At 43.8% G+C, this 26,224-nt stretch overlaps 1 protein-coding gene across 17 annotated transcripts in view; it reads left to right on the top strand.

Moving 5' to 3' along the window:
* The window catches only part of ADGRL2 (adhesion G protein-coupled receptor L2), a 332,423-nt gene that overhangs the window by 47,107 nt on the left and 259,092 nt on the right, over window positions 1–26,224 (top strand). For all 17 annotated transcript variants that reach the window (XM_068239162.1, XM_068239158.1, XM_068239157.1 and 14 more), the window contains exon 2: window positions 20,333–20,505. In XM_068239162.1, the coding sequence (XP_068095263.1) occupies window positions 20,367–20,505 (139 nt within the window). In that variant the 5' untranslated portion in view covers window positions 20,333–20,366. The remainder of the gene's footprint in view (window positions 1–20,332; window positions 20,506–26,224) is intronic.

The raw sequence follows: 26,224 nt of genomic DNA, 5'->3' as shown, positions 1-26,224 counted from the left end.
GGCAGGGCTAATGGCCGCAGCCCTGCCTCACGCACGTCTGTCAGCGCGAAACTCCGCCTCTCCCGCATCCCTGTCAGTCTTCCTTCGCTGAGGGGCGGAGGAGAGGCGGCGATGCGCCGCTGATAGACAGCGCTGAGAGGCAGGGCTGCAGCCGTTAGCCCTGCCTGAAGAGCAGCAAAATCTACGACCAAGTTGGTCGTTGATTTTGTAGGGGGGGGGGTTGGGGGTGAAGGGACCCCCATTCAGCCGCGGGATAGTGACGTTTTAGCAGGGGCACACATGCCCCTGCTGACTATAAGCACTGAAGCGAGATTTATTCTCGCTTCAGTGTCTCTTTAAAGGATACCCGAAGTGACATGATGAGATAGACATGGGTATGTACAGTGCCTAGCACACAAATAACTATGCTGTGTTCCTTTTTTTCTTTCTCTGCCTGAAAGAGTGAAATATCAGGTATGTAAGTGGCTGACTCAGTTTCCTTTAATACAGAAGGTATTTACGATAATTCAGGTTGGAGTGAGCATATAATGTTAATTGTACAAGCCGACACATCATTGCCTTCCAGCGGTTCTGGAGGTGTGGTTAGCTTACAGGGACAACAAAGGATGGCGTTGCAGACTTCTTCCTGATTCTTTAGGAGTCTGGCTTGTTAGGGCATATCCTTACCATTGAGACTTGCAAATTGAAGAGGAACTGTAGTGAAAATGATGTAATTAACAATATTTCTAAATTATTTAGTCAGTGTTTGACCATTGTAAAATATTCTCCCCAATTTACATTGTGAGTTGTATCACTGGCTGTGACCTCTTTAGTTCTGCCAGGTGAACTCAGCGAAATGTTTGTTTACTGAGAGTTCTATGCACAGAGATTGTCATTTCCCACAATGCAAGAGGTTCACAGACAGCAAACTGTCAGGACCATGGTCATGACATCACATTTTGGGAGGGGTTTCACCATATCAGCCACACTGACCCCTCCTTTGATGATCTATTTGAGAAAAGATTTATGCAAACCGTTAGTATTTTTCTGATGGAAAATCAATCAGGGTGTATCGATTGTTTACCTGTCCTGCACCACTTGAAATCTAACCGATGTCCGCAAAGATCTGCTTTAAACCGACTGAGATGCCACCATCGCTATTTTTGCTCTAAGTTTCCTGGACTTCTGTCTCCTGTTTAGCTTGATGTAAAGAGACAACATCTCCCAGTCAGGGTTGCTTATATCAATGGAGAGTTGTCCTAGTTTTGCATTTTATCGATTCAGATGTCTGATTTAGTAAGATGCAGCACTTGGTTTGACTACCACAGAGCAATGCCAGGAATGGAAGGTGCATGGGTGCTGTCCAAGTTCTGTGCGCTTGTAAGCAGCATCAGGACTTTTTGTAGAAGGCTGATTGGAATGGCTACCGTGTGCGCAACACTGTTTCTCTTTCACTCCTGTTTATCCAAAACAAACTTTGCTTTCTTAACACAGAAGGTATTTGCAATTATTCAGGTTGGAGTGTGCATATGTCTCCCACAATGCACCACTGCTGAATATGCTTACAGGTATAACAAAGGATGATTTGAATACTCACCAGTGATGCATCGTGAGAGACATCATATACTCATTCCAACCTGAATAATCGCAAATACCTTCTGTTTTAAAAAGGTACATTTTTTTGTTTTGCATAACATTTTAGTAAGAGGTGTTTTTGGTCCTTTGTAGCCCCTTACACAGTCCTAGGAGTTCTAGTTCACCACGAGTTTGCTGGGTAATCTGTAACTCTGGATGCAAGACCTGCCCCATAGAGCCACATTACTCCATGCCATGCACTGATGAGTATCGACCAATCCGAAACCGTCTGTATGCATGTTGGATTAGTTTGGCTCTGTACAATTACCAAGCTGACCCATCATTGCATTCCAGCAGTTCTGGAGGTGTGGTTTGCTTACGGGACAACAAAGGATGATTTGCATATTCAGCAGTGGTGCATTGTGGGAGACATCATATGCTCACTCCAAACTGGATAATCACAAATACCTTCTGTTTTAAGAAGGCAAATTTTTTGTTTTGCATAACATTTTAGTAAGAAGTATTTTATTTTTATTTTTTTTTGGTCCTTTTCAGCCCCTTACACACTCCTAGGAGTTCTGGTTCACCATGAGCTTGCTGGGTAATCTGTAACTCCTGTTTACGTTGAGCCTCCCGCTTTGGGAAATGTCAGAGGTCGGTAACTAGCTGCCTTGTGACATCTTCCCTGCTTTTACGAGAGCCGTGCTGCCATTATTGGACATAATTTATTGTGCGAGAATAAAAAAAACAGGCAGAATGAGGCGTTGACGATGGATTATAGGTCGGCGGGACTCTGGATCGTCTTGATAGAAGAAGGCTGGCGCCTAAGGCCTTATTAAAACAGGTCTGACTTACCAGATTATTGAATTCAGGAGACAAAGTTAATGTAATGACATCTGGGTGCTTGTCGGCATTATGCGCGTTATCTGAAAGATAGAAGAGATTTATGGCGTGTTGATGTTTTTACAGAATCTGTGTGCACCATTTTATTCCATAGTTTCAAACCACAATGGATAGGTTACTAGGCTCTTTTTAAAGCCTAGAATCGAATGAGACAATTTCTAATGGCAATCACTATAAGGACCGGGACCCATTAGGGTGATATTTGGGATCTCCGGCGATTCCCAAAAATGCTTTGCCAATGAAAGTGAGGACAGGACACGCAGCATTTTGGTGCGCGGTTGCCCTTTAATGTTGAAGTGCAAAATCGCCTTGGTTAGGAACGATTTAAATAAACTTTATTATACTCACCAGGTGTCCGGGTTTCTTTCTTCTCTGATTGGTCTTGGAGAAGCACCTAAAACCTGGCAGGGCTAAGGACGGGAGCCCGGGCACCTGGTAAGTATGTTTTTAGCGAAAAATAAAAACCCGCAATTCTCTAATCGGGAGCGCTGTAGCCAGGGAATGGCAATCGCACTAGAAATCATTGCACGCAAAGCTGCAGCAGTTCCTTGTGGGTTCCAGGCCTAAAGGCCCGTACACACATACAATAATTCTGCCCAATAGACGTTTGAATTTGGTCTGGATGACAATCGGGCATGTGTATTGGTGGCAAATGACAAGACGAGCGTCTGATAACAGGTGGTTTGCCCGATCCATCTGACGGATCAACTCGCATGACTTTTGGGGTAATATCGTGAAGTTGGCCACGTTTGTACAAGTCATTCGAACGTTTGCACATGTGCAGTATGCAAATGAGTTGGTTGTTCAGTTGCGTGGTGCACAGAAAATACAAGTCGTATTAATCGCGTGGTAGGCCTGAACGATTTTAGGAAAAAATTGAATTGAGCGATTTCTGTCTGAAATTGCGAATTTCGATTCGATGCACGGTTTCCTTCCAATCAAGCTTTGTTCCCCCTCTTTGCCTAGTTGTTCCCTCCTCTGTCTCTCTTTGTGCCCCCTTTGCCTCTTTATGCCTCCTCTGGGTCTCTCTCTTGCCCCCTTTGTGTCTCTGTGCCCGCTCTTTCTCTCTGTGTCTCTCTGTGCCTCCTCTGTCCCCCAAGCTGCATCAGTTCTGGACACAGCTTCTAATGCACGGAATACTTCCTGTATGTCATGTGACATACAGGAACCCGGAGTTTTGCCAAGCACACTTCTTCAAACTTCCCCTATGTGAAAATGACGTGATCGCGATAATTGTCGCTTTGACGATTCCGAAATTGTGATCTTGGTGATCACGATTTCGATTTAAATTCGATTTATCTTTCAGGCCTATCGCGTGGTTGTTCATGTCGTGCAGTTGGTTGTTCACTTTTTTGGACAGGCGTATGAGCCTTTAGATGTGAATAACAAAAACACCATACATAGAAGCAATGCAAACAGAACTGTTAAACATGCCACAGATGCTAATTGCAGTTTGCTCCCTTGTCCACAATGATCTTGACTGCTGGGTGCATCCTCCGGGTGTGACCAGATGACACAAAGCTGGAAGAATAATAGATAACAGATTGCTGTATCCCATAAAATCAGAGTATTGCAATGCCTCATGGGACTTGTAGTTCCACCACAGCTGGAGTGCCAAGGTTAGCCATCACTGCCGTAAACCATGTGTCTGCATGAGGAGGCGAGTCTTGTAGCTCAGGAGGTTGGACTTGTACCTCACAGGCCTTGAAGTGGGCGTGGGCCTTTGCAAGATCTCCGCTTTAGCAGGAAACAGACATGGCGTACAGTAAACAGATTTTTCACATGTTAAAAGTTCAGTTGTAAATGTGATACTTAGAATTTGTTGTAATCAACACAATCATTTTCATTATTTCCCTTCTATAATTTGGGGTTTAATTCCCTTTTAGGAATTGCAAGCTGGCATCTTTGATGTTCTTACTACTTGCCTGGCACTTCTAACCCACTGGCTGCTCTACCACCAAAAATTTCAGCATGATATCTAGGCAACTGGCTTCCCCCCCCCCCCCCCCCCCTTTAAAGTAAATGGGAACCGCATTTAAAAAAACGAGACCGATACTTACCCAAGGAGAGGTGAGGCTCTGGGTCCTATAGAGCCTTCCGGCTCCTCTCCTGGTCCCCTCGTTCCAGTGCTGGCTCGCCCGGTAGCAGTATTTGACTAATTTAGTCAAATACTGCTTTACCTGGCCAAAGAAGGCTTCAGAAGTCCTCAGGGAGCCAGAGTGCTCCTGAAGAAGGGCGGCCCTGTACTGCACCTGCGCAAGCACGCTCTCTTCCACGCTCACGCCTGTGCAGTATGGAGCCGCACGTCTTCGGGAGGACACGGCTCCCGAAGACTTCCAAATACCCTTTCAGCGGGGTATTGAAACAGGGAAGGGGCAGCACAGGATAGAGGGCACCGAGAGAGGAGACAGAAGGCTCTTTACGACCCAGAGCCTTCCCTCTCCTAAGGTAAGTATTTGCTTCATTTTTTTAAAAAATGCGGTTCCCATTCACTGGATCGCAATGGCAGCCTCCATATTTCTCTGGCTTCAGGCTACCTTTAAGGGTTTGTAGCTCTATGTTTTAAATCTCCCGTGTGGGCTTCCAGTTTCACTGTGAAGCTGTTCGGAACAATTGACGCCGCATTGTCAAAGCTTACGCTACAGGCGCTGTTCTTTGTGATGTGCCGCTAAAATTCATTTCATGCTTTTGTGTATCTTCAGCCTTACGTTTCGATAGTGAAAGATTTTAAAAGTCTCCCTGTCGCGTGTGCTGCGGACTGATGGGAAGGTTGCCTACTTTGCAGTCCTTTCTTTTCTGCGCAATTAGCCGCTGAAAATGGGGCTCCCTTGAGCAGGCGGGTCTCCGGAGTTGCCTTACACCGGCCCGCCGTGTCCTATGTTGCCCTCGCCAGTGTACGGATCAAAGACCGGTCAGGTGGGTGGCTCGCTAATTGTGTCCGAATAGGATTTTTGTCCGGCTCCTGCCAGGCTCAATTCAACCCTGTTTTTGGGAAATAAATGACATAAAGCTGCCGGGAAGGACGCTGTAACGGTTGCAATGTGACCACAGCTTTCTCGGTCGCAAATCTGCTGTAAAGGGAAACGGTGGGATGCTGTTAGACCAAAAGGCTACCCTAATTTATACAGCTTTATTGCAGTTCATATTTGCATATATCTTTTATTTTTTGCATTTAATCTGCATTGAGAGATTTATTTATAACTATCTAAAAATCAAGCCATGCCACCTCTAGCATTCAAAATATCCCTGAACTTAGAGAGATATGGAGGCCGCCATATTTATTTCCTTTTAAGCAATGCCAGGTGCCTGGCTGTCCTGCTGATTTATTTGGCTGGAGTAGTGTCTGTCGTCCGGCTGGATTAGCCATATGCTTGTTTCAGGTGTGTGAGTCAAACACCTGATGTGCTGCATGCTGGTTCAGGGTCTACAGCTAAAAGTATTCGAGGCAGAGGATCAGCAGGAAAGCCAGGCAACTGGTATTGTCTAAGGCTGGTTTCACAGTGGGACGTTACAGGCGCACGTTAGAGCAGCCTGTAATGCAGCCTACCGCACAGCAATGAAAAATCAATGGGCCGTTCACAGTGCCCACGTTGCGTTACAGTGTAACGCTGCACCATTACACAACGTACTGCATGCAGTACTTTGTAAGAGGCTAAGCCGTGTTAGACTGCTTGCACATGCTCAGTCATGTTGGGGAGGAGGATAGAGCGGCCAGGCACATGGCTAATTAATATTCACTGCACTCATTGACGTGCAGTGTTTACTTCCTGGAGCGGCCGCTCTGTGCGGCGATTGGCCGGGCGGGACCACGTGATGCCGCATGCGTCCAAGAGTGCGCATCACGGCATCACGGACGCCAGAGTGAGCTGCACAACGCGGCTCACTCTGACGTCCACCTTAGAGAGCACCAGGCGTTGCGTTAGGGGCACGTTATGCGACCATAACGTCCCCTAAAACGCAACGTCCTGGTGTGAAACCAGCCTAAAAGGAAATAAATGTGCTTTACATTCACTTTCAAAAGATGTTTTGCCTCTCCTTAAAAGCGGACCTGAACTCAGAACTTCCTGAAGGGAAATCTAGAGCAATGCACCCTGTATGTATTTGTAGAGATTAGCCTGTCTAATTTCCCCTTATCGGTGACTAATCACAACTGTAATTTGATCTCTTAGCTTTGTCAGGTGGCTGCATTCAGCAGAGCAGCTAATTTGTAAACACAGGATATTAACCTTATGTCTGATTCCATGAAAGTACACACTGCAGGTATATTGCAGGATTTGTATCATCGGTAACAAAGAAATGTTTTCCTTTTAGGCTGCTTTCACAGAGGGATGTTAAAGTCCCACGTTACAGCAGCCTGTAACGCAGCCCAACTCACAGTAATGAAAAAATCAATGTGCTGTTCACAGTGCCCACGTTGCGTTACATTGTAATGCTACACATTGAATGAAAGTGCAGCATGCTGTGCGTTATACTGGGCTTTCGCTGTGTTAAGGTGGCCACTAACGGTCCAATTTCTAGCGAAAAATCGTTCGAGCGATCAGAAATTCTGATCGGATTGGTTGTAAATAATCTCCATTGGTGGACACAATCGATTATGAACGAGTGAAAAAAATGTCGCCCGAAAGAATTTTCGTCGAACGAAAATTTGGATTTTCTTGGTGGTCGTGATAGATAGGAAGCAATGATTGGTTAGTTGATGGTGTAGTGAACTATTTTTCATCCGATCAGAATTTCTGATCGCTCGAACGATTTTTCGCTAGAAATTGGACGGTTAGTGGCCAGCTTAAGACTGCTTGCACATGCTCAGTGACTAGCCACATGGCTAATTAATATTCATTGCACTGTGGTGATGGTAAGCTGGACTCATAGTGTTGTCACGATCATGAATGAATCATTAATTTGTTCCGGATCTTTTTTGTAAGTCGAATCATCCGGATCATCACAATGAACGATTCGGTTCACAGTGGATGTCTGTCTGGAAGAAACAAGAACGAAGGCCTGGTGCACACCAAAAACCGCTAGCAGATCCGCAAAATGCTAGCAGATTTAGAAACGCTTTTTCTTCTTTTTCTGCAGCGTTTCAGCTAGCGTTTTGCGGTTTTGGGAAGCGTTTTTGGTGTAGTAGATTTCCTGTATTGTTACAGTAAAGCTGTTACTGAACAGCTTCTGTAACAAAAAACGTCTGGCAAACAGCTCTGAAGTGCCGTTTTTCAGAGCGGTTTGCGGTTTTCCTATACTTAACATTGAGGCAGAAACGCATCCGCAATCCAAAATCTGCAGCAGCCCGGGAGTATGCGTTTCTGCAAAACGCCTCCCGCTCTGGTGTGCACCAGCCCATTGAAATACATTACCATAGCGGATCCGCACCCGCAAGCGGATCGCAAACTGCAGCCGAACCGCTCTGGTGTGCACTAGGCCATACAGAATGTACAGTGCAGGGAAAGTCCTGTCCTGCTAGTCATTTCACCCAGTCTGCTTCCCTAGTAAAATGATTCACATGATTCGGTTCAAAGATCCGGCTCTTTTCAATGATCCAATTCGAATCATCCGAATCCTTGAAAAGATTCGGACTTCCCATCACTAACCTGGAGCGGCTGTTCTATCAGTATGGATAGAATGAAAACAGCGCACCAAGAGCCTCATAACGCGGCTCAATCTGACTTCCAACTTCAACACCACCATGCGTTGCGTTAGGGGCACGTTATGCGACCTTAACATCCCCTATAACGCAACGTCCAAGTGTGAAAGAGGCCTTAAAGGTTTTCAAGCTGTTGTATCTTTTTAGAGCGGAGAGGAAGTTCTAAGTTCAGGTCTGCTTTAAAAGATATTTTCATTTTTGTATATTCCCCGTGCTGAATATACTGCGTCAGAGTGTGGGTGTACCGACCGCTAAGGGTTAATGGATTGTGGGTGTTCGTGCAGCGTAGCGTTTACTGCCGTGTGGGTGCCAAACCGTAGTAGATTATGAAGTCTATAAAGGGGAAACCCAGAATGTGTAGATTCCAAGTATGCCTATAATTATACGTTCTTGTCACTTATTTTTCAATATCTCTTCTCCTTCTGCTCATGATGACATTGAAAGCTTGCTAAAAAAATTATCTTTTAGTTTATGGGAGTTGAAGTGTAGGTTTCAGGAAATGATCCAGCTGTATCTATGGTTTTGGCAGGCAGAGCCCGTATATTCTGTTGTCTTAACTGATGTTTTTTTTCTCTCTAGTTTCTGAGACTAGAATCGGTAGTTTGAGGGCAGTCTGCAGCGGACCTGAACTCAGAACAGAAGGACAGAGTTTAGCCTCATTCCCCCTCATCTGTGACTAATTACAAGATGTAATTTGATCTCTCCCCTGTGTCACCTGACTGTCATGGCAGATGAGCTCATGTGAAAGCATGGAATGTTAACAATATGTCTGCTTCTGTGAAAGCAGGAAGTAGAAACAGTGCAGGATTTGTGTCGGCTGTAACAAAGAAATGTTTTCCTTTAAAGGTTATTATGCTGTTGCTTATCTTTTAGAGCAGAGTGGAAGTTCTGAGTTCAGGTCTGATGTAAAGCCTTTTTGCAGATGCGGACTTGTAGCATTGTGTATGTACATCTGCACAGGTGTCACCAGCCTGCCAGGCATTCGATGCAGCGTCTGTTGTCCATACAGTCATTGCACCAAACATGAACTCGCTTATGACCCCCTCTGCCCTGTTGTATTATGAAGCAGTGAAATTATGGTCAATCCCCGACACAGATCGGTGTTCAAACTGTTCAGTAAAGGCTTGGTATGCATTGTTCACCTGCCTGCAGGAATGGGCCCTATTAGTTGGGTCATGCATTGCCCATCAGACTCTCTAATGCTGGGGATACACGGTACGTGTCTGTATTTATATCGACCAGCTGATAATATTCAGCTGGCCCGATCATGCCGCTCGACCCGCGCCCCCGCTCGATCCTTGCCGGCGGACAATGGCAGGGAATCGAGCGGTGATAAGGAAGCACCGGCGGGGACGGGCGGCAATCGATACGAGCGGGGATGCGCCGGCATCGAGACGCTGGCTCGATCCGGCACAATAAACAAGTCGTGTATGCACGGCATAAGAATGTCCTACCAGTTATGCTTCTTTGGAACTGGGCCTTAAAGGATATCCAAGGTGAAAATAAGCTGATGAGAAATACAATTGTATCTGTCCTCAGTCTCCTAAAATGACTTTTTAGATATCCCACAGTTTTATTTTATATTTTAATTTGTTTTTACTGTTTCATTATCTCTGCTCAATGACACCTTCATTGAAGTACGCCAGAGCTGAAATCTATGAATTATTGACCCTTTTATGTCTTTCCTGCTCTCAGAAGCCATTTACTGACAGGAAAGTGTTTTATGGCTGTAATTGCTTATCACTGAGGGTTATGCTACAGTCTGACCCGGTCCTGACCAGACAGAAACTGTTACTTGCATACAAGATGTTTAACTCTTTCAACAACAGCATAATCACAAATTAGCTGCTCTGCAGAGGCAGCCAGCTGACATAGCTCTTAGATCAAATTACAATTGTGATTAGTCACTGGAAATTAAAGAGGAGCTGTCAACCATACTATTTGCACGCACGCACACGCGCGCGCACACACACACACACACACGTAGATAAATACTTGCTCTACTTACACACACGATACAATAAAATGATCCAATTTTACAGGAATTCGATAAAAACAATCGGATCTCCCGAAAAAATTAAAAACTTTTTTTTCATTCAACTGAAAAATCAGATCGGATTTCCCATTTTCTTTCGATTTTTATTGGTCCGGGAATGCCAGATATCTTTCTAAAGATTGTATGGTGTGTGTGTGTTTGTCAATTTATTAATATACACACCCTAGCAATTTTGTCAGTTTCCAATCATTTTTATCATAATTGGGGAAAAATTTAATATACGGTGTTGTACATTGGTCATATTTTTGAAATGTTACAATCAGTCAGAAAAATGTATTGCAATTCTTAAATTAAACAGATATTTAAAAAATTGTATGGTGTGTGGCCACCTTAAGGATTCTCTATTTTAACTGTGTCTACCTTGAAGCCAATCCTGATGTCATTTCCTCCCTTACTCTCCTCTGCCTGATTGTGTATGCAGTGCCCGCCCTCCTCCCAGTCTTCAGACCCTCCCACCCAGCCCTGCAATAGAAAGTGCATTGTCTCAGCATGAGAAATATTGGCCAATCAGAGAGGAACAGAGGTGTGGGAGGCGAAAACAGGAGAGAAAGAGGCTTCAGCCAATCAGGCTGCATTAGTTTAGTCTGAAAGCAAAGTAAAGAAGCAAAAAAAGACAATCCAGCATGTCCTGCAACTTCCCTTGTGCGGCAATGTACCAAATAAGAGTCCGGTAAACTGGGGAATAATCATTTATCAACAAGAAAAGTAATAGTGATTTTAACTTTCAGATTACCTGGTTAGCATGCTTATTGTACTTGTTTACCAGATAAAAATAGATTTTTTTTTTATTTTATGCCCGACAGTTACACTTTAAACTCTCTAAATACATACAGATACAGGGTGCATTTCTCTGTTTTCCATTTGTCCTGTGCGAGAGTTAAGGTCCGCTTAAAGATTCTGCTTCATGGAAACTGTAGTGCGGTGCCATGTGGTACGTTGGCAGAGTGAGCAAGACTACGGTTTTATGGATGTCGAGTCCTGTAGTTCATATTGGCACTGCTCCCGAGCAGAAATAGGTCTTTGTTGGTTATAATAAAATATTGTACCAGCTGCTCGCTTTAAAGCCTTGTAAACCTGCGTTTTGGTTTGGCAGGCGTTGTGAATTGCCCGTTCCTCCCCTTTACCTCATGGAGCAATGAGACGATCTGCTTTCTTTGCTGTTTGCGCACTGTCCACTCACTCATCCATTACTTCAGTGATAATTCCGACTCCTCTTCTGTTTTTATTGTTCTGCCTCATTGTTGGCTGAAGAGGCCTGTGCAGCTGAATCAATAGATAGGGCAGTGAAGTGAATATAGATTGTACCCATGTGACCCGGCTATGCCGAAGGTGTTAATGTGTCTAGTAGAGTGAAGACATGTCTTGAACGTCTCCTCCCTCGACGGCTAACATGGACCATATGGCCTTTCTGTTTGGTCACATTTTCCAAGGTTCTTCTTTAAATTATCGCTGCTCTTATTTTGCGTACGTGGGGGGAGGAGACGAAAATGTGTTTTTAATTAAATTGTCTGAGCAGGTCTATGTTAGACCTGTCCACACGTCCTCTCAATTGCCTCTTTGCGTCCATCTTTTTCGCTTTAAAGCTCTTTATCACCTGTGTGCTGACGTGCCTATCTGTTAGCATTACGTGGCTGTTGAGTGCATCGTATGCGGAGGTGTACAGATTGATGATGAAATGGATGACCGATCAGTCTCGCTTAGGGGAGGCCATGTTGTTCCAATAGCTGCAGTAAAAATTGCATACGGAATCTACTAGATTGTAAGCTCGCAAGGGCAGGGACCTCCCCCCAAGTGTTTCTTGTTTCTGTGGTACTTTATCATATGATCATGTGCATTGGCGTTGTCTCACACCATACATCAACTATGTATGTGTTTGCACTTGTATTGCTGAATGTACTGATTGTGCAAAGTTTTGATTTTCTCGTGTATCTATTTTACCCTACTATTACTCACCACTAGGTATTGACAAGACAGAGGCTGTCACTTGCATGCCTGAAAATTAACTCTTTCAAGCAGCAAAATAAAACAGCCTGATTATTAATAGGTTTTGCACTGTGCGTACACATGTTTATCTCATCCTGTCACATGTCGCCTCAGTATACTTCAGAGGCCTTTCACACTGGTGCAGTGCGGCATTTTACTGCAGCCTAACGCTAGGCCAGTGATCTGCAAACTTGGTTCTCCAGCTGTTAAGGAACTACAAGTCCCACAATGCATTTGCCTTTATAAATCACGACTGTGGCTGTCAGTCCTGCAATGCATTGTGGGACTAGTAGTTTCTTAACTGCTGGATAGCCAAGTTTGCAGATCGCTGTGCTGGGGCAATAAAAGACTATGGGGGGCATCACACTGCACGCGGTGCTGCAGAAGTCCCTAATCTAACGTGAGCGCGTACCTACGTTACCGTGTGGGTCATGCGGTGATGTGCGCAGGGCTGTGGAGTCGGGACAAAAATCTTTCGACTCCGACTCCTCAGTTTATGAAACCACGACTCCAACTCCGGGTACCCAAAATGGCTCCGACTCCGGGCACCCAAAATGGCTCCGACTCCTCGACTTCGACTCCTTAGCCGAATACTTAACAGGGCTGTGGATTTTGTACAAAAATCATCCGACTCCTCAGTTTATGAAATCAACGACTCCGACTCCGGGTGCCCAAAATTGCCCCGACTCAGATTACTCGACTCCGACTCCAACTCCACAGCCCTGGATGTGCGGCGGACCGGTAGTCAACACATGTTTTTCTTATTTTAAAGCAAGGACTGCCGCACAATTTACGCATCGTAAATGTGCGGAAGCGTATTTTAGCAATACACCTCCGCGCACATTATTGATCCAGCCACAGGAAGTGAACGTCCCTTCCTACTTGGCCCGCTGCCAGACGGGGATTACCGTATACTAACTCTGTAATCCCTGAAGACTGTAGTGTGTAGTGCGTAGTGTGAAACCAGCTTTGATGTTAACTAGTTAATTTAGTATGTCTCTTTTGTTGAAGTTGTTTTTTTTTTTTGTTTTCTTGGTTGTCTTTTTCGGCCCATTTTGACTGGCATACATCCAGCACTGATAGGATTCTTAGGTAGTCTTTCATCGTAATGGTGGTTTTGGAACTGACTCTTCTTGTTGATTGCTTGGGTGATGTTAGGCTACTGTTTCGTGTTTTTGTTGGTGGTATCTGTATTTGTACCCTTCTGTCCGCCCCAAACATTGGCATGGCTATGGCCCTCAAGATCTAGATATGGACCTCGGTGTCCTAGCTTTTAAGTGTAGCTCAGTAGTATATACGGTAGAAGCTCAAAATAAAGAACTCTTCTAGACATGGAAATTATAGTATATGATGCTGGTTTATGTGATCCTGCGATCTCCAGCCGCATTGTTTTGATCCACGGTCGGCTTGCAAACACGTCTGAAATATTACATGCATCTAATAAGCACCCATGTAAACATTTTCTATTTTAAGTAATGCTAAAAACCCTTTGATACATTACGAGCCGCTCGGTGAAAGGGAGACGTGTGAGAGGCTGGGAGATGCATTCCGGTAACTCATTGGTGGAGGGGAGAGAGAGCGAGAGACGCTCGTGCTAAGCAGCGATGCATTAACAGGCTTTTTATATGTCAGCGTTCTAGCATCTATGATAGGTCTTTTACTCAACAAAGGACGTCCGTGATAAGATCTTTTTGCTGAAAAGAGACTGCTGTGGAAGCAGATCACAAATGCTGGTATTTCACCCGGGTGGCGGATGTCTACCAGCTTGAATGGAATGTACAGGCATGCATCCCAATCAATGTATTTTTATTTGCGTGGCATTTTGGGTCGTTTTTTTTCCCCTCTTCGGTTTGAAGTGGATTTTAACCTGGAGAGCGCATTTTCCTGTATTAAAGATGCTCGCTTTGGCGTTCTGTGCTTTGTCTTTCCATGCCGGCGTGACATCGTTTGCAAGCCCGCGCTCTATGCCACATCCGCGTGACGACATTTGCAAGCCATCTCTCTATAAACATGTAAATGTGGACACTGGGACGAAAAACTTGCACACACGGGAGCATTATTTAATGAGCATTCAAACACAAATGATACTTTTGTGTGGACTTGGGGGGGTAAAGGGGACGTATTAGGCTTAGAACGCCTACACAAAAAGTGCTATTTTTGTAAAAACAACACAAATCTGAACAAATATTCATTGTTTGATGAGCATATTTCTTCAAAGGCAACAGCTCACATAAATCTTAGGCCACGTTCGCCGTGGTGCATTGTGGGGTAATGGCAGCTTGCCACACTGCAATGTAACGCCTATCCTATTTATTTTACTTATTTATTTATTGTATTTATAAAGCGCCAACATATTACGCAGTGCTGGACATTAGTTAAGGTTACAGACAATATTTAGGGGTGACATACAGCAATATGACAATACAAGAATACATACAAACCAGATCACACAGTACAGTTTGAGTACAAGGTAATGCTTAGTCAGCCGCTGGATGGGAGCATGGAGATTAGGCAAGTCGAGTTCACTCAAAGTTCACTCAGATCCATAGGATGGGTGTACGGTAATGAAGGTGTGTGAACAGGTAGGAGACATAAGGAGCAAGACCCTGCCCAAAGGCTTATAATCTAGAGGGAGAAGTAGGGACACAAAAGATAGGGGACCTGAGTTCAGCTGCGGGTTTAGAGTAGTAGAGAAGAGGGGGGGGGGGGGGGGGGGAGTAGGTGTGTTTTGTGGGCCTCCTTGAAGATGTTGAAAGAGGGAGAAACCCTAATGGGAGGAGGTAGGGAGTTTCATAGTGTTGGAGCAGCTCTTGAGAAGTCCTGGAGACGTGCATGGGATTGGGTGATGCGGGGAGGTGGCAGTTCACACTGTAGCAGTTGCGGTATATTGGTATACTTTTCACTGGTCACTTCACTGTGTGTGAAGCGAGGGCTATGGAGTAGGTACAAAAATCGTCCAATTCCTCAGTTTACGAAAACCATGACTCAGTCTCTTCCTCCGACTCCAACTACCCAAGAATTTCTCATACTCCTCGACTCCCTGGAAGCAAATCGTGGATAACGTGCAGCACCACTTTCCTGTTGCACTAGGTTCCTGCTCTTATGGCCCATACTCACGGGCTGCAAAAGTGGCCTGTCGCCAGCACACGTGTGCGTGACAGGCCGGCGACAGTTAGTCGCCAGGTCCCTCCGCATACACACGGCGGAGGGACCTGGCAACTAATGCGACAGAAGCTGTCGCTGTTGTCCCTCCCCATACGCCGGGAGCGCCATCTATTTGCTATTATGTTGCGGTCGCTAGTCCGCATACTCACGCGGACTAGCGACAGTTGCGGCGGAGATGCAGCGGCGACTGTCCGCGCCAATCGCCTGGCAACATCAGCGACGGGCGACAGTTCGGGGTGCGCTCCCGTGCAACGCCGCATACTCACGGGCGACCTGTCGCCGCAACACGCGCGCCACGCATGTTGCGGCGACAATTGTAGCCCGTGAGTATGGGCCATTACAGGGAACACATTGCCCACTGTGAACATAGCCATACATTCCATCACTTTGAATCTGGCAGAAATCTATGACCCAGCATTTTCTTTTCATCTGACAGGGCAGAAAATCCCAGTGGATTGGTAGTCAGGTTAGAGCAGCAGTCAGTGGATGCCCAATAGCTTTGCACAGCACCAAACAGTAGATTTCCTGCTAAAATCTATTCAAAATCCATGTGCTTTATGTGGTAGGAATCAATCACTCTGATCAATTGTTTCGCCACGGCATCCTGCTGATCCTCTGCCTCTAATGCTGGGTACACATGCTATTTCCCATCCAATCAACGGAATTGGGTGGTTATTTCCATCATGTCCTATCTGCTACCATTTGATAAAGGGATTCATTTTCCGAAGTTAACACATCATACGTGTGTATTGTATTGTCCAATATTTTTTCTTTTATTAGGAGGTGCATTACAAAGAAAAGAGAGATTCCATAGAAATATACATGTCGATCCAGCATAAATGCAGCCAGAGCCAACTGTGCACATATAACTTCAGTGAATTTTATATAGTAAATAAAGAGAAAACAGTTTCAGGCATTTTCCATCTTTGCTACCTCTGACTGACGCCAATCCTGATGTTGTTTCCTCCCTTACTTTTTTCTCTTGGAAACTGCACTGTCTTTGTTTTTTTTGTAAACATATATGGGAGCACAGCAGAGATCGTATTTCAGCAGCTTCTGCAGATGGGTGAGGTGTATTTCCCTTCTCAGCCTGTCACACATAACTGCCCTCAGCCAATCAGTGAGGAGCAGAAATGTGGGAGGGGAGATAACAAGCTTCCCTCTCCTTGGCAAATGTACCAGAATAGAGCCAGGCTGACTGAGATAAGATTCATTACAGCGAAAACATTAGATTGTATTGTAATGCTTGCAATGTAGACTGCTTGTAGACCACATAATAAATGCAGAGCAGTGCGTAAATTGATTTTGATTTTGTGGTAGACCGTTCCGCTTTAAAAGAAAATAAATATGTCTGCCTCCATATCCCTCTCACTTCAGGTACCCTTTAACACATTGGAGGGGTTGGCCTATTATTGGGTCACTGCATTAAGCCTATTTTTTTTTATGGCCGAAAGCGGGGGGAGGGGCTTCAGAAGATGGGCATCAGTAGCTGAGCTTTTATAGGCGTATATATGGTACCCAGTGGGGCAACAAAAGTATCATTTGTGAAATCTGCCTGGTGTGCAGCACTTTGGTTTTGTGGATTTTGTAACAGATATGTTTTTTATATATAGCAATACAAAAGCATCATGATCTGTGCTGAGTGCACAGCATTCCATAAATGTACAGGTTTCCTGCAGAAAGCATATTTATGCAGTTTTATCTCATTGACTTGAGTGCATTTCCCCATACTGCTGGCACAATCAATAAATATGATTTGTTACTGATATCAGGCTGCACATTAGGGTTTCAAAGTTTTACATTAGAAGGCTTTTCTGTCATGTGGATAATGTTAAAGTGAACTTAATGTGAGGGTGATATGGAGGCTGCCATATTTATTTCCTTTTAAGCAATACCAGTTGCCTGGCAGCCCTGCTGATCCTCTGTCCCTAATCCTAGCTCCCGTCTCTCTTTCGGAGGGACAGTCCCTCTTTGGGAGCCCTGTTTCTCTTTCCTCCTCATGTGTCCCTCTTTCAGGACTTTGTCCCTCTTTCTATGTAAATATATATATTTCCCTACTAAAAAATGTTTAAACTTTATTCCCATCCTTTAAATTGATATATTACTAATTTTAAAATGTTAATATGAAAGAAAATGAACCAGGATAGAAAGGACTGGTGTGGTTTGAATTATAAAACATATTTTTTCTTATGAAGTAGTTATGGTATGTGTGACGGGGCGTGATCAGGGGTGTGGCAGGGGCGTGGCTTAATTGTCCCTCTTTCTCATCTCAAAAAGTTGGGAGGCATGTCCTAATATTTTCAGATATAAACCCTGAACAAGCATGCAGCAGATCAGCTGTTTCTGACATTGTCAGATCTGACAAGATTAGCTGCATGCTTGTTTCTGGTGTGATTCAGATACTACTGCAGCCAAATAGATTAGCAGGGCTGCCAGGCAACGGGTCTTGCTTTAAAAGGCAATAAATATGGCAGCCCCCATATCACTCGCACCTCGGGTTCACTTTAACAAAGTTCCGGCGTGTTTCTGTGAGGCGACCATCTTGTTTTCTGCGACTCGCCAGTGACGTTTCTCTCTCTTCTTCCTCTGTGGTATTTGCATTGCTGTCAGAGCTCAAGGCCACAGTTTTAATTTGACAGGCAGAACACATCTCTGGAATGCGCAGAATCTTAAGAGTTATTTAAGCGTTATTCTTCTTATTGTCTAAGAACCTTGTATCATGTGTGAATGTAGCATCACACGGCAGCTGGAATATCCGGTTTAGCTAAACGTTGTCATTTTTGTGCTTCAACTCCAGACAGTGACTGGGTCAGTCAAAGTGCACCTGTTATTTCAACGGCAGTGACAAATTACTTCAGTACTCGCAATCTTTTGGTGAGCAGAACATTGCTTGGGGCACTGGAGGCCTCAGTGATGACGTGGGATGCTTGGAAATGGACTTACACTGGGGGTGCAGGGCTGATTCAAACACTTTAAAGGGCAATTGAAGAGAAAGGAATGTGGAAGCTGCCATATTTTTCATTTTAAGAAATGCTACTTGCCTGGCAGCCCTGTTGATCCTCTTCCTCCAATATTTTTAGTAATAGACCTTGAACAAGCATGCAGCAGATCAGGTGTTTGACATGGTCAGATCTGACAAGATTAGCTGCATGCTTGTTTGAGGCGTTATTCGGACACTGCTAAAGCCAAAAAGATCAACAGGGTTGCCAGGCAACTGGTATTGTTTAAAAGGAAATAAATATGGCAGCCCCCATGTCCCTCTCACTTCAGTTGCCCTTTAACAAAGTCTTCCAAGGATCTGATGGCGCCCACAGTACGGAATAGATCATTGAACATAGAGGACCTACATTCACTCTGTTTACTAGCCTGTAATTAATCAATGTGTTATACCAGGTGTTCCAATGTGGACTAAGGGTGCATACACACATCAGACTATAGTCTTTGGAAACTGAAAGATCACAGACCAATCTTACCACCCTTCATGTAGTATAAGAGCCATACTTTACACAGTCTTTTCTATGGAGCTGAACTCCACATCAGAAAAAAATCTTGGCAAGATGCTGCACACACAGATGCTGTACAGACACAAAAGATCAGTATCTGCAAAAGATCTGTTCCTACCAAAAATCCATCCCTGCAAATTGCAATGATAGTCTATGAGATCTGCAGATCATCGTACACACATGATTTAACTGACATTCATCTGCAGATCAAGCAATCATCCACAGATCTGAAAATCCATCCTGGTGGATCTGATCTGCAGATGAATGTCAGTTAAATCATGTGTGTACGATGATCTGCAGATCTCATAGACTATCATTGCAATTTGCAGGGATGGATTTTTGGTAGGAACAGATCTTTTGCAGATACTGATCTTTTGTGTCTGTACAGCATCTGTGTGTGCAGCATCTTGCAAAGATTTTTTTTCTGATGTGGAGTTCAGCTCCATAGAAAAGACTGTGTTGAGTATGGCTCTCATACTACATGAAGGGTGGTAAGATTGGTCTGTGATCTTTCATTTTCCAAAGACTATAGTCTGATGTGTGTATGCACCTTAAGTGTCCATGCTGTGGTGCCATTCTAGCCCTGTCCATTTTGTAAATCTATCCCCCCCCCCCTTTGCCATGAGCCTTTAAAGTCCAACTGTTTGTGAATCTACCAATATTGTTCATTTTGTAGCTAGGCATGCTGACCATTTCTATATCTTCAGGTGTGTACACATCCAATTGGCCAATTTGCCACTTCCTTGTAGTATGAGCGCTTACCTACACTATCTGTTCATAACATTCTAAATGTATTGGCTTGTCTTCGGCCAATCAAAATTGAATTGATGTACTATGTTTGCAGATGGTGGTGAGCACCTCTGAACCTGTTTAGCATCTCCAGGCCAGCCTTTTAACAGTGCATATCTGTAGAAAGACGGCACTAAAGGTGTGTACACACATCCAACTTTGATTAGCAAATTGTACCTCCTCTGTGATGTGAGAGCTTACCTACACAAGAATCTGTTGGCACTCTCACTACATGGAAACGGCAAAAGGAGCCAGTCATTGACCAATCAAAATTGGATGTGCGCAAGCAGCCGATCTCCATGCCTTGCCTAATAAATACACCCTAGTGGTTCATGTTGGGTTTGGCAGACGAAGGACCCTTCTTGAAGCCACCTCTGTCCATTAACTCCCATCACCTCTGCTTGCTTCCTTGTACCTGTTACCTTATAAGTTAGCTTACAACCCTTTTTTAGGCCAAGTAACTCCTCCCTGGCATGTTGTGTGTTTGTGATTGGTCGTCTGAAATGAGTAATCATCCCCTTTGCATCATATGTTGAAGTTTTGGTAAAGATATCGGTTTACTAGGAGGAAGCAATATCTGTTTTACATTGTCAGCCTTTGCATATGTCAGAAATGTGGCCTGCTTCTGGGTAAAAGCCATACATTAACTCTAGCTTTTGCCTTTGTGAATGCACTTGATTTAAGATTCTCGTTTCCATCCATGTTACCTTTCTCTGAACGTCTATTGTTCTTTCCTTTCAGGCATGAACATGAATGATGTCTACGCCTCTCCTCAATGAAGTTGGTCTTCTCTGACTGGAATCTTTTAAGGAATAAAAGAAACCATTGCAAGGGATCAATAATGGTGGCTCCTGGCAGCAGAATGCAAACCCATTGGTTGTTCCTTCTTATCGCCATCTTGCAGTGTACAGAAGGTAAGGCTCTCTTGATGAGTAAATGGCAGCAGGGCTGTTAATAGATGTGATGTTGTCTGTAATGCAAGTCACGCAGGTAGCTGTCTTCCTCGTTCGCTTTATGTGCCCTGACTTTTTACACATCTCTGTTCCTTCCTTTCCGGAAGCTTCTGGTAAATATAGTCGGAGATGATGATCTCCTGCTCCTTAAATTGTTAATAGCTGTGGTGGTAAAGAACACATTTCTGGCTGAGGCTGGTCTTTCACTTTTAGAGCTGCCATTTTGTGGGATAGATGACTTGGCGGCCATTTTGTGGATGCAATAAGCAGTATTTGTGTGCATTTTCCTTTCCAACAATTATGAAACCACATAGATTTGGCCACCTTTCATGAGGTGATGATAACCGTGTAACCGAGAGAGACAACCAACAGTCAGATTTTATTTGGAGGCCCACAAATTGAAGTGTTGTGGAGTATGGCACCTCACGTGATCTGATGGCAATATGGGTTGTAAATAAGAACTGTCTTAGGTAAACATATACACACATTTTATAAATGTGTGTTATCAGTTCTTACAGGTGGTGATTAAATCCTCTTTCCCTTGCTTGTAATCTATTTTTTTTATTTGAAAGATCCAAATAGCTGCGGTTTTGCCCTTGTAATGTCTGTTATTATTATTTTTATTATTATTATTATTATTATTATTCATTTTTATAGTGCTAACATCTTCTGTAGCACTTTACAGAGTATATAGTCATGTCTCGCTGACTGTCCTCAGGAGCTCACACTGTAATACCTACCATAGTCAATCTAATAGCCTACCATATTATTATTATTATTATGTATTTATATAGCGGTGGCATCTTCTGCACCACTTTACAGATTATAAAGTCATGTCACTAGCTGTCCTCAGAGGAGCTTACAATGCAGTGCTATTCTAATGTTCTACCATATTATCATTATGTATTGTTTATTGCTGACACCTTCTGCAGCAAATTATAGAGCACATAGTCATGTCACTGACTTTCCCTCCCTGGGGCCCATAAGCTAATTCCCACCATAGACCTGGTCTAATGTCCTACCACTATATTATTATTATGTATTTATACAACACAAATGTCTTCTGCAGCACTTTACGGAGAACATTGCCATGTCACCAGCAGTACTCAGATGCTCACAAGCATCATAGTCCTAGTGCAGTATCCTTAATCGAAAGTTTTGATAAAACTGAAAACCTTTGCAATTGATGAATCTGCACCCAAGAAAAAAATTACAAATGTTGTTCTTTATTGTCCAGTGCAGAAAAACTGCACGGTGTTCTCCATTTAATGTTCTACTTTGACCTTGAAGATTAGCTATGGCCAACTCTGCTATTAACCGATTTCACGGAAATTATGTGGAGAGTAACTGCATAGTTAATAATTAGTTGAAATGCTAATAATTTGGACTTTCATGCAGATTTAATGCAAAGTGTAGGCAGCTTGGATCTGGTCCAATCAAAACCAGGAATTGTAGTTGATTGGCCCAACTCCTACTAGTGGTGATCATATCGAGTAGCTACTGGGAATTGGAATTTAAATGAGAATGGGCTGCCCGTGGCAGAGGTGGCTTTAACTTGCCCAATGCGTCCACTTTAGACAATGTACTCAATTTGCATCCCTCATCACGTTCTAAGTCACTCCCATGCTTCCTCCTCCAACCCGGAAGAAGGAAGCACATCCTCTAAGGTGGCGCATTGGGTAAGTCTTCATTTCATTTTCGATTCCAAGTAGCAACATACTCGTAGCTATTCGGTATGATCACCACGGACTCCTAGCTGCCTACAATCAGCATCAAATTATTGATCCGAGACCATCTCTAGTTTACAGGACTTCCACGAAAGTAGAATTTCATGTTATAAAGGGTTTGACAGCTGATCCAGACCTCTCATTCCAACATGAAACTCAAGCAATCCGATCAGGGAAGAGCTTGAAAAGTACTTTTAGGAAAGTTTTGAAAAGGAGGCATCAAAGTCTTGGTGAGAGAAGTTCTTCTGAAAGTGAATCTGACCAGTGGAGTCACTTAGACCTCCGGTAATGCAGCGAGCTATTGAACCCATCACGGCTCATCCAAAAGCCCTGAAATATCAGTGAGTTGGAGCCGTCCTTTAATACACCTGAAGCACTCGACTCGATTCTCTCTCCCTTTCAAGTCCTCCTCTCTGAAATCATTTGATCTTCCCATGTCACAATAGCCCGAAATGTCATCTTAACCGGCTGCAAAGAACAGGGCGTGAAAAGATGCCGTGCTGGAATATATAGGCTTCAGTAATCCTAGAGAACGGCATCTCTTTAACCAAAGGGCTTCACCGTGACACCAGAGCGCATTAAACGTTATTATCCATTAGATTTGCATTCCTCCACTTTCAACTCGGTGTCAGAAATTTACATGTCTTTCCACTTGATTTTAAGTGTGGTGTAGCTACATCTCACAAACTCGAGGCAGAGAGATTCGTAGAAGGAGAGAACTGTCCCCCCCCCCAACCCTCCCTCTTTCTTCTTTTGGCTGAGGCCCCAAAGTCCTAATTCATCAGTCACAAAATCTGCGTTTTCCCGTGGGTGACGCGCCATGCTGATAGCGTTACCAGACCTGTGTGTGGGTGCCGGATTATGGATTGGAATTCTTGTTTATCTTCTCGGGACTCGCTTGTTTTAAAGGAATAGAGGTCTTTTTGTGTCTGGCGAAACCCGAGTCCTTGTTTAGATTGAAGTTTGAAGGATTGAGCCTGCCCTCCATTCTGTTATTAATAATCTCTCTTGACTTGGCCGCTTGTTTCTTCTACGGAAGGGAAGTGATGTAAGCAAAGCAATACCTATTAATCTCATCACGTCTGAAATTCTATTCCAAAGGCCAGTCGGAAAACACCTAATTTTTGATTTCTTACAGTGGTGTTGCGTGTGGGAACACATGATTTGCTGGCACGTACGGCTTTTGAGTTAGTTTTATCTTTGTGGGTTGGTTACAGCACCATTTTTAGAGGATTGGATTGCCAAACTAATATTTATGACTCTTTCTAAATAAATAAATGTAAATCATTTAAAATGACACAAATGGTGAGAAAAACGAACGCAATAAAAACTTGGGGCGCTGCCTGGAAATCTGAGCGTTTTTATATTTTTTTTAAATAGTTTTATAGATCGATTTATTGGAAATACAAATAGAGGAAACCTGATGTGAGAGTTCTACGGAGGCTGCCATGGCCGCCATGAATCTCAGCCAAGCCCAAATGTGAACAAGGCAGGTTTGAAATTACTGGGTGTACTGCCTTTGACATTAGACATATATATAAAACTTCTTTCTGTAGCTGTGCACCCATCTCACATGCTTAAGACAACTAAAGTGAGACGTATCTGGAGGCTGCCATATTTATTCCCTGCTAAACGATTCCAGTTGCCTTGCAGTCCTGCTGATCTATTTGGCTGCAGTAGTGTCTAAATATCAACAGAAACAAGCATGCAACGAATCCAGACAGATCTGACTGTCAGAAACACCTGATCTGCATATGCTTGCTCAGGGTCTATTGCTAAAAGTATTAAAGGCAGAGGATCAGCAGGATAGCTATGGCAGCCTCCATATCCCTCTCACTTCAGTTGTCCTTTAAGTTCTCCTCTGCCTTTTGAATTGCCTGTGAATTACACACCAAGTCCCACCTCCTTAAGATTTTAAATGTGACACTGGGATTCTGGGAAAATATAGTCAGGCATCTATTGGACTACTTTGCCACATGGCCACACCTAAATGACCTGCTAAGCAGCTGAAAAAGCACATGCAGGCGGTATTCTATCCAACACTTTGCTTCTGTACATTATTCATTTTCACATATCATACTGATGGCTATTTGTGTTGTTCTTGTAGTGTGTTTTTTCTTTTGTGTTAAGGGTCCTTTTACATTGGCCTGCTGCAGTAGTGGTGTGATTGCGCCTGTGTGGCACCACATCAAAAAAGTTGAACTGCGCATTTATAGCCACAGTGAAACAAAGGGAGAAAATAAAAACCTGTGACTTCCGGTGCACTTCCGGGAGATGTAGGGTAACGCAATGCCGCTTGTGCGTTACTTCTGTGGCACCTGGCGCACTTGCGTTGCACCGCAGGCAGTGTCATGTCTCGTTGACCTTAATGGCTACTCCAATAAGCTACGGTGGGGGAGTACCGTGACGGGACACTGCAAAGCTCACAGTCAGATATGGCCAGATGGATTGGGGATCGCTGCTGAATGATCGTTTCCCTAATACATCTGGCAGAATCTGCAATTGTAGTTTGTGGCGGAACGAACTATCGTGTAAACTATTTGTCACAATTGCAGGAAAACTGCCCCAAGTCAATGATTGGAACGATCCTCAATAGCTTAGTCAGACATGTCGGTCGTTCAAAAATGAACAATCGTGTCAGGTGTCATGCGTCGTTAAACATTGTTTGGCAAATTTTTGTTCGAGTGTTGCGCAAAACAAAAATTGTTCATCGTGCAAAAAGGCCGTTTACTGGGTATGGGCCTGAAGTGTAAAAGGGGCCTTAAAGAGACTCAGTAACAACGTTTTCAGCCGTATTTCTTCTATCCTATAAGTTCCTACACCTGTTCTAATGTGGTCTGTCTTACTGCAGCCTTTCCTAGTTGCACAGTGGCTGTATTATCTCTGTCATATGATCTAATCTTCTTTCCTCTGACGGCTTTGTCAGGCTCAGGCACTCAGGCAGGAATGTGCTGCTCTTCTTGTGATAGGATAGAAGCTATACACACCCTCTCCAGGCCCCCTGCAGGCTCTGTGAGTCACAGACTGAGCTCCTCTCAGCCTATCACATGCTGGTTAGCAGGCATGTCTTTTGTTTGTAAACACTGCCTAAAACTGGCAATTACAAGCCAGGATTGCAGCAGGGAGTGGCAGAAACAGCACAGAGGGGCCCAGGAGAACATAATGAATAGAATGGTATGCTTTTTATTGTAAGAATTTTAGAGTACAGATTCTCTTTAAACAAAGTTGTTTGGCTGTTGTGTTGAGCACCTTATTTTAAAATGTAAGAACAAAAAGGTATACCCCCCCTACCTTATACATGCTCCATGAAAATCTGGAATACCAGCAATGTTATTTAAAAAAAAAAAATTAACTTTCATTTAAATTGTACCGTAATAAAATAATGAGCTCTCCTAAAAAACAAAAACAAAAAGTTACACTTAAAATAAGTCACCTTGTTCCCACTAGCAGCACGTCTTTGGCATTTGATGGTGTTTATTTAAAGTTGTTGAGATGCAGCAAACCTCTCCGTCTCTTATTAGATGCTATCGTGTGTCTGTGTAGCTGCAGAGTAGAAAATAAATGATGCTTTTGATGTGGCTTTTTTTTATCTTGGATTACACGATTTGTTGTCAAGACCTTGATAACAGTTTGAGAAATTAAACCCCTTAAGTGGCGGGAGCTGGGAAGAGTAAAAAATTATTAAACTCGTTTTTTGAGGCCGGCAAATGTTTGACACTCATTTTATTAAAGAGCTGGTTGGAGGAGGAGAGATCAGCCAGGCGTTTATCTGCGGTACTTTGGTAAAAAATATGTACCGTAATTTCGGAGCGGTCCTTGCGCTTCACTGCCAGAAAGGTGAAGAACAGTTCAGCCACCTTGGCTGGGCCGGGTATTCGAGAGCCAATTAACCTTCAACAAGTAAATGGTGTATCATAGTGACTTTGGTATTCATGAAAAAAGTGCACCTCTGT

Source organism: Hyperolius riggenbachi, chromosome 6, assembly GCF_040937935.1.
Source record: "Hyperolius riggenbachi isolate aHypRig1 chromosome 6, aHypRig1.pri, whole genome shotgun sequence".
Classification (NCBI taxonomy): domain Eukaryota; kingdom Metazoa; phylum Chordata; class Amphibia; order Anura; family Hyperoliidae; genus Hyperolius; species Hyperolius riggenbachi.
Note: the sequence above shows the minus strand (reverse complement) of the source record. Positions and strands in the feature narration are given on the sequence as shown.